The sequence below is a fragment of the Salvelinus fontinalis genome, chromosome 2 (assembly GCF_029448725.1).
Source record: "Salvelinus fontinalis isolate EN_2023a chromosome 2, ASM2944872v1, whole genome shotgun sequence".
Classification (NCBI taxonomy): Eukaryota; Metazoa; Chordata; class Actinopteri; order Salmoniformes; family Salmonidae; genus Salvelinus; species Salvelinus fontinalis.
The window spans coordinates 17,670,740-17,685,447 of NC_074666.1; the positions used below are offsets into that span (position 1 = coordinate 17,670,740).

At 41.6% G+C, this 14,708-nt stretch overlaps 1 protein-coding gene across 1 annotated transcript in view; it reads right to left on the minus strand.

Moving 5' to 3' along the window:
* Window positions 1–4,004: 4,004 nt before the first annotated feature.
* The window catches only part of LOC129813098 (netrin receptor DCC-like), an 82,160-nt gene continuing 71,456 nt past the window's right edge, over window positions 4,005–14,708 (minus strand). Inside the window, exon 7 of the mRNA XM_055865283.1 lies at window positions 4,005–9,576. Within this exon, the coding sequence (XP_055721258.1) occupies window positions 9,487–9,576 (90 nt within the window). The 3' untranslated portion in view covers window positions 4,005–9,486. The remainder of the gene's footprint in view (window positions 9,577–14,708) is intronic.

Here is a 14,708-nt window from a genome sequence, read left to right on the forward strand (position 1 = left end):
TTGGGATTATTTAGTTAAATTGTAAAGGCATTATAATTCATCACGTGATGTGCTCACACATGACAACTTCCTCTCTGTCTTGAAGGACCATGAAATGGAGCGCCACCTGTTGTGTTGGTGTTAGTGGTCCCTGGAAGCTAAGCTAAGCAAACTGTTGGCTAAATGTTAGCTAAGCAAACTGTTGGCTAAATATTAGCTAAACTAACTGTTGGCTAAATGTTAGCTAAGCAAACTGTTGGCTAAATGTTAGCTAAACTAACTGTTGGCTAAATGTTAGCTAAGCAAACTGTTGGCTAAATGTTAGCTAAACTAACTGTTGGCTAAATGTTAGATAAGCAAACTGTTGGCTAAATGTTAGCTAAGCAAACTGTTGGCTAAATGTTAGCTAAACTAACTGTTGGCTAAATGTTAGCTAAGATAACTATTGGTTAAATATTAGCAAAGCTAATTGTTGGCTAAATGTTAGCTAAACTAACTGTTGGCTAAATGTTAGCTAAACTAACTGTTGGCTAAATGTTAGCTAAGATAACTATTGGTTAAATATTAGCAAAGCTAACTGTTGGCTAAATGTTAGCTAAACTAACTGTTGGCTAAATGTTAGCTAAGATAACTATTGGTTAAATATTAGCTAAGGTAATTGTTGGCTAAATGATAGCTAAACTAACTGTTGGCTAAATGTTAGCTAAACTAACTATTGGCTAAATGTTAGCTAACTGTTGCCTTTATCTAATGTTCAGTTAGTCTTAACTTTTGGCTAACTTGGCTAAGCTAAAGTATGCATTTAGCTCTCTTGTAAGCTAAGGTAACTATGTTGGCTAAAGCTCTCCTCTGTCGCCAGGCATTCAGTCTATCTAATGCTCAGTCAGTGAGCTGAACACTCTCCAGGAAGCTAAGCTACGCTTACTGTTGGCTAATCAAGCTGTTGGTGTAACTGTAGCCCTCCTGTCCATCTCTAACGAGGCCTTCAGTCTATCTTATCCTCAGTCGGTCATTTAGTCCCAACCTCTGGGTGAATGATGGAGGAGGGAGTGAAGGAATGGATGAAAGACAAACATAAGGCATTTTCACGAGTCTCCCCTCCCCTCGCTGTCCCCACCAGTGGAGCGTCTGTCACAGCATATGTCTGCGCTCTGCTGCGACGGTGGCCTATTAATCAGAACAGTTAGTCAGACATATTCCTTCATAACTGCCTCCATCACTCTGTTATCCAGCTAGTCAGACATATTCCTTCATAACTGCCTCCATCACTATGTTATACTGTACCGGTCCAGTTTGTCAGAAATATGCTGTACCTTCATCTAGCCTGTCCCTTAACCCTAGCATTTACATTTCAGTATTTTGGGTGCATGCATACAATTCCATGCTTTTGTTTCTTCTCCCTTTCCCCCGTGGGAATTGAACCCACAACCCTGGTGTTGCACTCTACCAACTAAGCTACACGGGACCAGCCTATCCCTTAACTCAGACCATAGCCTATCCCTTAACTCAGACCCTAGCCTATCGCTTAACCCAGACCCTGGCCTATCCCTTAACTCAGACCCTAGCCTATCGCTTAACCCAGACCCTAGCCTATCCCTTAACCCTAGCCTATCCCTTAACCCAGACCCTAGCCTATCCCTTAACTCAGACCATAGCCTATCCCTTAACCCAGACCCTAGCCTACCCCTTAACCCAGACCCCACCTCTATAAACAGGGTGACTGGAGAATGAAAACATTATATATGACATACCGTCCATCACTTTAATGTAAGCAGTATTGTAGGCTGTCATTGTAAATAAGAATTTGTTCTTAACTGACTTGCCTAGTTAAATAAAGGTTAAATAAAGGATGAAAAAACGTTATATAAAGGTTAAATATAGTTTAAATAAACATTTTTTTATAACAACAATGTTATGTATGTTAGGTAACATAATAGATTTTGTTGTTACATGCATTTGTCAACTTGAGTGACACAAAAGTACTCAGACCCCTTGATTTGATCCACATTTTGTTACGTTACAGCCTTATTCTAAAATGGATTAAATATATATATTTTACAAAAAATACCCCATAATGACAAAGCGGAAACAGGTTTTTAGAAATGTTTGCGTATTTATAAAAAATTATAAATAGAAATACCTTATTTACATAAGTATTCAGACCCTTTTCTGTGAGACTCTAAATTGAGCTCAGGTGCATCCTGTTTCCATTGATCATCCTTGAGATATTTCTATAACTTGATTGGAGTCCACCTGTGGTAAATTCAATTGATTGGACATGATTTGGAAAGGCACACACCTGTCTATGTAAGGTCCCACAGTTGACAGTGCATGTCAGAGCAAAAACCAAGACATGAGGTTGAAGGAATTGTCCGAATCAGTCGGAGACAGGATTGTGTTGAGGCACAGACAAGATTCTCTGGTCTGATGAAACCAAGATTGAACTCTTTGGCCTGAATGCCAAGCGTCACATCTGGAGGAAACCTGGCACCATCCCTACGGTGAAGCATGGCGGTGGCAGCATCATGATGGTTTGGGGATGTTTTTCAGCGGCAGGGACTGGGAGACTAGTCAAGATAGAGGGAAATATGAACAGAGCAAAGTACAGAAAAATCCTTGATGAAAACCTGCTTCAGAGAGCTCAGGACCTCAGACTGGGGTGAAGGTTCACCTTCCAGCAGGACAACGACCCTAAACACACAGCCAAGACAACGCAGGTGTGATTTCGGGACAAGTCTCTGAACGTCCTTGAGTGGCTCGCCAGAGGCTGGATTTTAGCCCGATCAAACATCTCTGGAGAGACCTGAAAATAGCTGTGCAGCAACTCTCTCCATCCAACCTGACAGTCCTTGAGAGGATCTGCAGAGAAAAATGGGAGAACCTCCCCAAATACAGGTGTGCCAAGCTTGTAGCATCTATTGTAGCATATACCAAGAAGACTTGAGGCTGTAATCGCTACCAAAGGTGCTTCAACAAAGTACTGAGTAAAGGGTCTGAATACTTATGTAAATGTCATATTTAATATGATAATTTTTTTACATTTGCAAAAATTTCTAACATTTTTTTGCTTTGTCATTATGGGTTATTGTGATGTCATTATGGGTTATTGTGATGTCATTGTGGGTTATTGTGATTTCATTATGGGTTATTGTGATGTCATTATGGGTTATTGTATAGACTGATGAGCAAATTTATTTTTATTTTTTAATCCATAATAGAATAAGTCTGTAATTTAACAAAATGTGGAAACAGCCAAATACGCTCTAAATACTTTCCAAATGCACTGTGGTTGAAGTGGTTGAATGTCACTATTTGTTACATATTCTAATATTCTATTTGCCCCGCGCTAGCTGACACCCACATCGCGGTTGTTATGGCGATGTCACGACTTTGACAGCTCCCAACGCAGTTCCACCTCTGACACCGCCAAAACATCAGCTATGCAGGTGTTGGCTCTCACCGGGTAACGCTCGATCTGATTGAATCTAGGCCCCATGTTGCATTTTACAGCTACGACACACACTTTTCTTCTTTTTTTGGGGGGGTGATATTCAGAGGACTTCATGTCATCCATGTTTCATTTTTTTTTTTTTAAATGATCATTTTCTTCAACGTGTCTTGATTACGTCTTGCTCTGTTAATCCATCTTCACCCTTCATCGGGGTGGCAGCTAACATATGGAAGATGCCAGTCACCTTCTAGTAGTCTGTTCAAGAGAAGACAGGGCTCGACTTGCCTCAGGAGGTTTTCACTCAGCCTTGCATCTTAAATGGCAGCCTATTCCCTATATACTGTAGTGCACTATTTTTGGCCATGGCCTATAGGGTTCTGGTCTAAAGTAGTGTACTATATAGGGAATAGGGTTCCATAGGGTTCTGATCTAAAGTAGTGCACTATATAGGGAATAGGGTGCCATTTGGGATGCTGTCCTAGTCTGTTTAGGGACGTGACGACTTGGCTTTTGCTTCAGGCTGTTTTCACACAGTCTTCATTATACCTACAGATAGACTCAACGTAATGGCAAGTTGCATTTTGTATCAAAACTTTATTTATCAAACAAAAAGAATACACCATTGAAATACCGTTTCTATTAAAAAAAGGAACTGCGTGCTCTACAGCGCATTACAAAACCAGCAATTGTATACAACGTTGTGAGTAGAAACAGACAAGAAAGAAGATGTTTCTTACTCTTTATAATAATAAGGTACGCAATCATGTCTTTATTCCCTTTCTTCACTTTAAAATGAACAAAATGTACACTTTTAATATTGAAATCACTAAATCTAATTTGGTTAACAATTAAAATAAAATAAATTGGGACAATTTTTAAGTATGAATTCAAAGAACATATAGTTAGGACTTCTTTCTGGATATTTCACCTTCTCAACAGTCATCATCATTTTGTTAGTGAAAAGAGTGTGATCCTTTCTTGTTATAACCTATAGTCTATAATCCATAACAGGTTATAACCTATAGCCTATAATCTATAACTTGTTATAACCTATAGCCTATCATACATAACTTGTTATAACCTATAGCCTATAATCCATAACAGGTTATAACCTATAGCCTATAATCCATAACTTGTTATAACCTATAGCCTATCATACATAACTTTTCATAACCTATAGCCTATAATCCATAACAGGTTATAACCTACAGCCTATCATCCATAACAGGTTATAACCTATATCCTATAATCCATAACAGGTTATAACCTATAACCTATCATCTATAACATGTTATAATCTATAGCCTATAATCCATAACAGGTTATAACCTATAGCCTATCATCCATAACAGGTTATAACCTATAGCCTATCATCCATAACTTGTTATAACCTATAGCCTACAATCCATAACAGGTTATAACCTACAGCCTATCATCCATAACAGGCTATAACCTATAGCCTATCATACATAACTTGTCATAACCTATAGCCTATAATCCATAACAGGTTATAACCTACAGCCTATCATCCATAATAGGTTATAACCTATATCCTATAATCCATAACAGGTTATAACCTATAACCTATCATCTATAACATGTTATAATCTATAGCCTATAATCCATAACAGGTTATAACCTATAGCCTATCATCCATAACAGGTTATAACCTATAGCCTATCATCCATAACTTGTTATAACCTATAGCCTACAATCCATAACAGGTTATAACCTACAGCCTATCATCCATAACAGGCTATAACCTATATCCTATAATCCATAACAGGTTATAACCTATAACCTATCATCTATAACATGTTATAACCTATAGCCTATAATCCATAACAGGTTATAACCTATAGCCTATCATCCATAACAGGTTATTACCATAGCCTATCATCCATAACAGTTTATCAAATGCACTTGTTATTTAAATATCCCGACAATCTAGACAGTTTGGGTAAATTGTGACATGATAGATGTCTGTGTAATTTCGCAACTCGAGGTAACTACGGGTGACTTCCTTTTCTGAGAGGACGTGCTATCCTGTACGGTATCCATATTAGGACTAACTGCTTGTGACTCCGAGTCTGTCCTAATATTGATACTGCAATCATGAAGTGGCTGATGGGAGAATGAGAACAGGAAGAGGGCATTAAATGGGACGGACACCTTCCTAACAGTATTGAGAATGAGATCTTGAATGGATTTTCCAAATGTCGTTTTTTCCCCCATACTACTAAACTACATGTCCAGAATGATCAGCATTGTTCTTCATAAATAATAGTAAGGTACGCTCTAAATAATATATTACATTTGATCGTAAAAAGTACCCTCCCCTCCCCACACCCACCCACAGTCAATGAGTTAACTAGCAATTTGTCCTTCAGTTGCTCTATGGAACTGTACAATAGAAGAAGAACAAAACCATGGCACCCTATTCCCTATATAGTGCACTACTTTTGACCAAAGTCCATAGGGCTTGAGTTAAAAGTAGGGCACGAAATAGGGAATAGGATTCCATTTGGGACTGACATCCTATTTTTCATGTTGTCTTGCTTCAGCGGTCCTTTCTCCATGGTAATACACATGTACAGCATACAATAAAATATAGAGCGAAAGTCTGTGGCTTGTCTGTCGTTCAGAAGAGAGGAGACTATGTCGACAGAACTTCATAGCTCATTTGTTACCGTGCACTTAGGGGCGAGGCGAAGAGAAAATAAAAATCACGTTTCATATTTTCATACAGATCACCAAACAAATAAAGTGACCGACGAAGAGAAAAACTACAAACGGAAAAACAAAAGTATAGGCACATAGAACACGTCTCGATTTTTTTCTCAACAAAAAATTAAATTAAATTAAGAAAAAGTCTTAAAAGAAAATACCACTCAAAAAACAGTGTTGTTTTTCATTAGTCCACTATTGACACAATCCTAAAAAATGTTTCACAGGTCAACAATCAAGTTTCCAAGATGTATAACTTTAAAAACCAGAACGTGTCCTAAACGCATCATACTGTGACATGTTCTGGAGTTTCAATGTTCTAGATCTTGGAAACGTTCTAGATCTTGGAAACGTTCTAGATCTTGGAAACGTTCTAGATCTTGGAAACGTTCTAGATCTTGGAAACGTTCTAGATCTTGGAAACGTTCTAGATGTTGGAAACTATTTTTTTTTTGTTGTTGTGTGTAATCTTCCTTTATGGGCAAACAGATGAAAGAAAAACTCCAAAGAAAAACCCAAATGGTACAACGTAGAACGAGAGCACACTTGACAGTTTGCTGTGAGGAAATAAAGACATTGTTTTGTGATGAGTCGTCTGATCGGTGACTTTTCTTTCCCTCTATACTAAACCATTTGAATGTCTCACTGGCACAGACATCAATACCATATTTAGCATTGTTGCTATTTCAAGTCGGTGTCCTAATATGAATCCTAACATTTGATACAGTATAATGTAGCTAACCCTTTATCTCCTGCTTCTAATCTAAACACGTTCTGAATGATAATGTAGCTAACCCTTTATCTCCTGCTTCTAATCTAAACACGCTCTGAATGACAATGTAGCTAACCCTTTATCTCCTGCTTCTAATCTAAACACGCTCTGAATGACAATGTAGCTAACCCTTTATCTCCTGCCTTCTAATCTAAACACGTTCTGAATGATAATGTAGCTAACCCTTTATCTCCTGCCTTCTAATCTAAACACGTTCTGAATGACAATGTAGCTAACCCTTTATCTCCTGCTTCTAATCTAAACACGTTCTGAATGACAATGTAGCTAAACCTTTATCTCTCTGGGTTCTAATCTAAACACGTTCTGAATGACAATGTAGCTAACGTTCATGTTCTGAATGACAATGTAGCTAACCCTTTATCTCTCTGGGACAATCCATCTTCAGAGAGGGGGGGGGGGGGGATAGAGGCTTGTAAATGAAAAAGGGAGCACAGTTACCTTGGGTTACCAGATTCAAACATGAGAATATTGATGTCCTATTTCCATGGCGATTAATGATTCATTTATCACTGAAGTGGTACATAGTGATGCCATGTTTTGTTAAAAGGCTTCAGGTTATGTACAGTATCTATCGTCAGTGATGCATAGCAGCCCATGCAGCCCCATAATGTAAAACTAGATTAGAAGCCAGTAGGGTTTTAATCAATTGGTTTAAAAAATAGTTGTAATGCAGCTTTGACAGAACTGCTGATGTAAATATATACTATATGGAATAATATGCATCGTTTATCATATAAAAATGACCAAAACAAACCCCTGGGTGAACCACATTTGTTAGTCAGTCAACCTTACATAAACTGAGGTACATGTGTCTGTCTCATGAAAACCTTAACTGTTGAAATGATGACTCATCAATAGCATCAACGCCACCATCATCAACAACAACAACAAAAAATATCTCTCAGGGTTTTAATGCACAAGACGCTGTATGTTGGGATGGTGAATAGGGTGGTTTTAACCAAAACAATGGATTGTCCAGAGTAAATATCATATATTCATACAAAAGCCTTCCAACTCCTGTGATACCACTTGATACTGTCTCGATTCCCAGTACGTTCAAAGACCATTCATACATTGACTGGAGCGTGTGGTTATATATCTTTATGTTGTTCTAATGATTTCAAAGCTACGATTTGGCAAACAAACAAAACCCAACAGCTGTCTGTAGTTGTGATAGGGTAGCAACATAACCAGGAGCAGACGTTCCGTTGACGAGCAGCAACAGAGATGGACCCGAACAAGGATCCAGAACTTTCCAGAGTCTGAAGTTGGCTCTGTCGAGTCTGTATTGAGATGATCCAGTACCTGGGCCTAACCAGTGTTCCTCACAGCCCGTAGAATGTTCTAGGCTATGGTCACTGACTGTGTCACTGTTTTAGGAAAGAGAAGAGAGAGAGTGTTTACGGTGTCCATATTTGGACAGCCTCAGGTTCACAAGGAGTTGGTGTACGGTGTCCATATTTGGACAGCCTCAGGTTCACAAGGAGTTGGTGTACGGTGTCCATATTTGGACAGCCTCAGGTTCACAAGGAGTTGGTGTACGGTGTCCATATTTGGACAGCCTCAGGTTCACAAGGAGTTGGTGTACGGTGTCCATATTTGGACACCCACAGGTTCACAAGGAGTTGGTGTACGTTTCATTCCAACACCGTAAGGGTGTGGTTACTGTGAGACCTCCCATGTTGTCCCACAACATCACCAGGCAACGAGGGTCCAGAGAAATGTTGGTGAACGAGGGGTCCAGGGAAACAGTGAACGAGGGGTCCAGGGAAACGGTGAACGAGGGGTCCAGGGAAACGGTGAATGAGGGGTCCAGGGAAACGGTGAACGAGGGGTCCAGGGAAACGTGAACGAGGGGTCCAGGGAAACGGTGAACGAGGGGTCCAGGGAAACGGTGAACGAGGGGTCCACGGAAACGGTGAATGAGGGGTCCAGGGAAACGGTGAACGAGGGGTCCAGGGAAACGTTGGTGAACGAGGGGTCCAGGGAAACATTGGTGTCTGGAGATAATAAACAATCCTAAGGTTTAATACTATAGACCCAGCTGTAACACTTGTGCCTTCAGTTCAAAGTTCAATCCAATACACCAGTAACTCACAAGGAAACCCTCCAAAATTAACATTGATAAATTAAAACTCAAAAGGTGATGTTTTATAAGGAAATCAACACTAGGGAAAACATGGAAATTAATTTCTTTATCTTTTAGATTCTCCTTAATTGTTAGTCTTGTTGTTTTGGAATTACAGAGAGGTCTGTTAGGGGGGCTGGTTTCAGCATTTATAGGGGTACAGAGAGGTCTGTTACTGGTTACAGTATTATAGGGTAACATAGAGGTCTGTCAGAAGGGTTGGTTACAGTATTTGGGGGAGGGGGGGTTGAAAGGTATCTGTGTTTCTGAGGTTCTGACACCATACCCCCCCTCTCTCTCTGTGCCCTGCCCTATGGTGTAATACTGTGGTACTGCTATCTGTCTGTGCTGCTGCTGTGTAGGTCTGACGGACTGTCTGGGTGGGACTCCCTGCCAGGGCTGTCGGGGTTAAAAGGCAGAGCCAGTGATGGCGTTGAGTTGCTTCATGAGTCCCTCTAGGCTCGCCATCTGTTCACTCAAGTCGTCCTGTTCGTAAACCTAGAAGATAAAAACAAAAGTCCTCTGTCACACAAAGTCAAAGAGGGTCATTATACAGAAGAATGTACGGTGTAGATTTTAGGACATCCTCAGCCTCATACCTCCTTGAGGAAATCGTCAACCATTCTTGAGTTTGTCCTAAAATGCACACCACACCAAAAGTGGAGGATACATACAGTACCCATATATCGGTATGGTCATACAGCACTTTATATATTACAATCAAATGCCGACCGCATTATCTACCAAGATAATCTACCCCCCCCCCCCAAGCACACACATCGACGGCCCTGAACGGACTTCATTGGACTCTATGTAAACTGGAAACCACATATCCTGAGGCTGCATTTATTGTAGCTGGGGATTTTAACAAGGCTAATCTGAAAACAAGGCTCTCTAAATTTGATCAGCATATCGAATGTGCGATCTGGGCTGGCGGCATTCTGGATCATTGTTACTCTAACTTCCGCGACGCATACAAAGCCTCGCCCTCCTTTCGGAAAATCTGACCACATACATACAGTACTTTATATTGGTGTGATCATACAGTACTTTATATTGCTGTGATCATACAGTACTTTATATTGGTGTGATCATAGAGTACTTTATATTGGGACATACAGTACTTTATATTGGTACATACAGTACTTTATATTGGTGTGATCATACAGTACTTTATATTGGTGTGATCATAGAGTACTTTATATTGGTACATACAGTACTTTATATTGGTACATACAGTACTTTAAATTGGTGTGATCATACAGTACTTTATATTGGTGTGATCATACAGTACTTTATATTGGTGTGATCATACAGTACTTTATATTGGCGTGATCATATAGTACTTTATATTGGCGTGATCATACAGTACTTTATATTGGTACATACAGTACTTTATATTGGTACATACAGTACTTTATATTGGTGTGATCATACAGTACTTTATATTGGTGTGATCATACAGTACTTTATATTGGTGTGATCATACAGTACTTTATATTGGTGTGATCATACAGTACTTTATATTGGTGTGATCATACAGTACTTTATATTGGTGTGATCATACAGTACTTTATATTGGAGTGATCATACAGTACTTTATATTGGTGTGATCATACAGTACTTTATATTAGTGTGATCATACAGTACTTTATATTGGTGTGATCATACAGTACTTTATATTGGTGTGATCATACAGTACTTTATATTGGTGTGATCATACAGTACTTGGGTCTTTATATCGTTTCATTGAACTGAGATCCAAAGTGTGTATAGCTTCCAGGTAAACAGCATCAATATCACTGCTGTTATTAGCTTAAGCATTGGCTTAGCAGTGGAGCGACAAGTGATTCACCGTTGTGATTCTCCCACAGTGTGGTGTGTGTTTGTTAATATGTGTTTGTGTGTGTGTGTTGACATTCTGCATCTGGTTACTTTCCTCTCTCTGTCTAGTTGTAACCTCCAGTCAGAAAGCTTCCTCTCTCTCTTTCTCTCTCTGTCTAGCTGTAACCTCCAGTCAGAAAGCTTCCTCTCTCTCTCTCTCTCTCTCTCTCTCTCTCTCTCTCTCTCTCTCTGTCTAACTGTAACCTCCAGTCAGAAAGCTTCCTCTCTCTCTCTCTGTCTAGCTGTAACCTCCAGTCAGAAAGCTTCCTCTCTCTCTCTAGCTGTAACCTCCAGTCAGAAAGCTTCCTCTCTCTGTCTAGCTGTAACCTCCAGTCAGAAAGCTTCCTCTCTCTCTCTAGCTGTAACTCCAGTCAGAAAGCTTCCTCTCTCTGTCTAGATGTATTCTCCAGTCAGAAAGCTTCCCCTCTCTCTCTCTCTCTCCATCTGTGACCTCCAGTCTGACAGCTTCCTCTCTCTCTCTCCATCTGTGACCTGCGGTCAGACAGCTCCCTCTCTCTCTCTCCATCTGTGACCTGCGGTCAGACGGCTCTCTCTCTCTCTCTCCATCTGTGACCTGCGGTCAGACGGCTCTCTCTCTCTCTCCATCTGTGACCTGCGGTCAGACAGCTCTCTCTCTCTCTCTCCATCTGTGACCTGCGGTCAGACAGCTCTCTCTCTCTCTCTCCATCTGTGACCTGCGGTCAGACAGCTCTCTCTCTCTCTCTCTCTCCATCTGTGACCTGCGGTCAGACAGCTCTCTCTCTCCATCTGTGACCTGCGGTCAGACAGCTCTCTCTCTCCATCTGTGACCTGCGGTCAGACAGCTCTCTCTCTCCATCTGTGACCTGCGGTCAGACAGCTCTCTCTCTCCATCTGTGACCTGCGGTCAGACAGCTCTCTCTCTCCATCTGTGACCTGCGGTCAGACAGCTCTCTCTCTCCATCTGTGACCTGCGGTCAGACAGCTCTCTCTCTCCATCTGTGACCTGCGGTCAGACAGCTCTCTCTCTCCATCTGTGACCTGCGGTCAGACAGCTCTCTCTCTCCATCTGTGACCTGCGGTCAGACAGCTCTCTCTCTCCATCTGTGACCTGCGGTCAGACAGCTCTCTCTCTCCATCTGTGACCTGCGGTCAGACAGCTCTCTCTCTCCATCTGTGACCTGCGGTCAGACAGCTCTCTCTCTCTCTCTCCATCTGTGACCTGTGACCTCTCCATCTGTGACCTCTCTCTCTCTCTCTCTCTCTCTCTCTCTCTCTCTCTCTCTCTCTCTCTCTCTCTCTCTCTCTCTCTCTCTCTCTCTCTCTCTCTCTCTCTCTATCTATCTGTGACCTCCAGTCAGACAGCTTCCTCTCTCTCTCTCTCTCTCTCTCTCCACCTGTAACCTCCAGTCTGACAGCTTCCTCTCTCTATCTGTGATCTCCAGTCTGACAGCTTCCCCTCTCTCTCTCTCTCTCCATCTGTGACCTCCGGTCGGACAGCTTCCTCTCTCTCTCTATCAGTGACCTCCAGTCTGACAGCTTCCTCTCTCTCATCTGTGACCTCCAGTCTGACAGCTTCCTCTCTATCTGTGACCTCCAGTCAGACAGCTTCCTCTCTCTCTCTCGCTCCATCTGTGACCTCCAGTCTGACAGCTTCCTCTCTCTCTCTCTCCATCTGTGACCTCCAGTCTGACAGCTTCCTCTCTCTCTCTATCTGTGACCTCCAGTCTGACAGCTTCCTCTCTCTCATCTGTGACCTCCAGTCTGACAGCTTCCTCTCTCTCTCTCTCTCCATCTGTGACCTCCAGTCTGACAGCTTCCTCTCTCTCATCTGTGACCTCCAGTCTGATAGCTTCCTCTCTCTCTCTCTCTCGCTCTCTCCATCTGTGACCTCCAGTCTGACAGCTTCCTCTCTCTCTCTCTCTCTCTCTCTCTCCATCTGTGACCTCCAGTCTAAACAGCTTCCTCTCTCTCTCTCTCTCTCTCTCTCTCTCTCTCTCTCTCTCTCTATCTGTGACCTCCAGTCTGACAGCTAAAGTGCTAAACTGGTCCCTCATTCATTTTGTTAAACGTTTGATAGAAGATCTATGTCCTTGTTGTGATCGTTTTAAAGATAAATCTGTTGTTTTCTTTTTAAAGCAGACCCTGCACATAACCCTTGTGATGGTAAACTGAAGGTACATAGACATGTTTCAGAGAGTTTATATAATAAAAGCACATGCTTTCATCACCTCCACGATGTTAATCAGACAGTTTAATACGTCTTACTAAATGATTCCTAGATTACCCTTTAAGTCTTACTAAATGAATCCTAGATTACCCTTTAAATCTTACTAAATGAATCCTAGATTACCCTTTAAATCTTACTAAATGAATCCTAGATTACCCTTTGAATCTTACTAAATGAATCCTAGATTACCATTTAAATCTTACTAAATGATTCCTAGATTACCCTTTAAATCTGGTGTGTGTTTGTCTGTGTGTGTGTGTGTGTGTGTGTTTTCCGTGTGCGTGTGCGTGTGGGTGTGTGTTTGTCCGTGTGTGTGTGTGTGTGTGGTTGTGGGTGTGGGTGTGTGTGTGTGTGTGTGTGTGTGTGTGTGTGTGTGTGTGTGTGTGTGTGTGTGTGTGTGTGTGTGTGTGTGTGTCTAGCTTTTCCTCAACATTATTATTTACATTACAGTTAAGCTACTGGGCCTCTGTCCATTCCCCTTTTTTTGGAGGGATAATGAAAGTCCTTGGGGGATAATGTAGGTCAGTGGGGGATAATGTAAGTCTTCGGGGACAATGTAAGTCATTGGGAACAATGTAAGTCTGTGGGGATAATGTAAGTCTGTGGGGATAATGTAAGTCCGTGGGGGATAATGTAAGTCCTTGGGGATAATGTAAGTCATTGGGTATAATGTAAGTCTGTGGGGGATAATGTAAGTCTGTGGGTATAATGTAAGTCTGTGGGGGATAATGTAAGTCCGTAGGGATAATGTAAGTCCGTGGGGGATAATGTAAGTCCGTGGGGATAATGTAAGTCCGTGGGGATAATGTAAGTCCGTGGGGGATAATGTAAGTCCGTGGGGGATAATGTAAGTCCGTGGGGGATAATGTAAGTCCGTGGGGGATAATGTAAGTCTGTGGGGGCTAATGTAAGTCTGTGGGGGATAATGTAAGTCTGTGGGGGATAATGTAAGTCTGTGGGGGATAATGTAAGTCATTGGGGATAATGTAAGTCATTGGGGATAATGTAAGTCATTGGGGGATAATGTAAGTCATTGGGGGATAATGTAGGTCAGTGGGTGATAATGTAAGTCATTGGGGATAATGTAAGTCCGTGGGGATAATGTAAGTCCGTGGGGATAGTGTAAGTCCGTGGTGATAATTTAAGTCTGTGTGGGATAATTTAAGTCCAGGTTAATGTTCTATTTTCTGCTGCTGCTGCGGAGGAGGAGGGTTGTTCCATACCACTCTGATAAAAGAGAAAAACATACACACACCCCTAAGCATCTTAGTGCTTGGCGGGGAGAAAAGATGAGCATATAAAGTGTGTGATCGATGCCAGCCTATTTGGAGAGACTCCCACTGATGAAAAAGGATCAATTACAAAGATATGTGGGATGGATAGAAAGATGCTGACCTTTCGAGGCAGCAGCAATCTCTTCTCCCCCTCTCCTCCTCCTCTCTTCTCCCCCTCTCCTCCTCCTCTCTTCTCCCCCCCTCCTCCTCCTCTCTCTCTCTCTTCCTCCTCTCTTCTCCCCCTCTCCTCCTCCTCTCTTCTC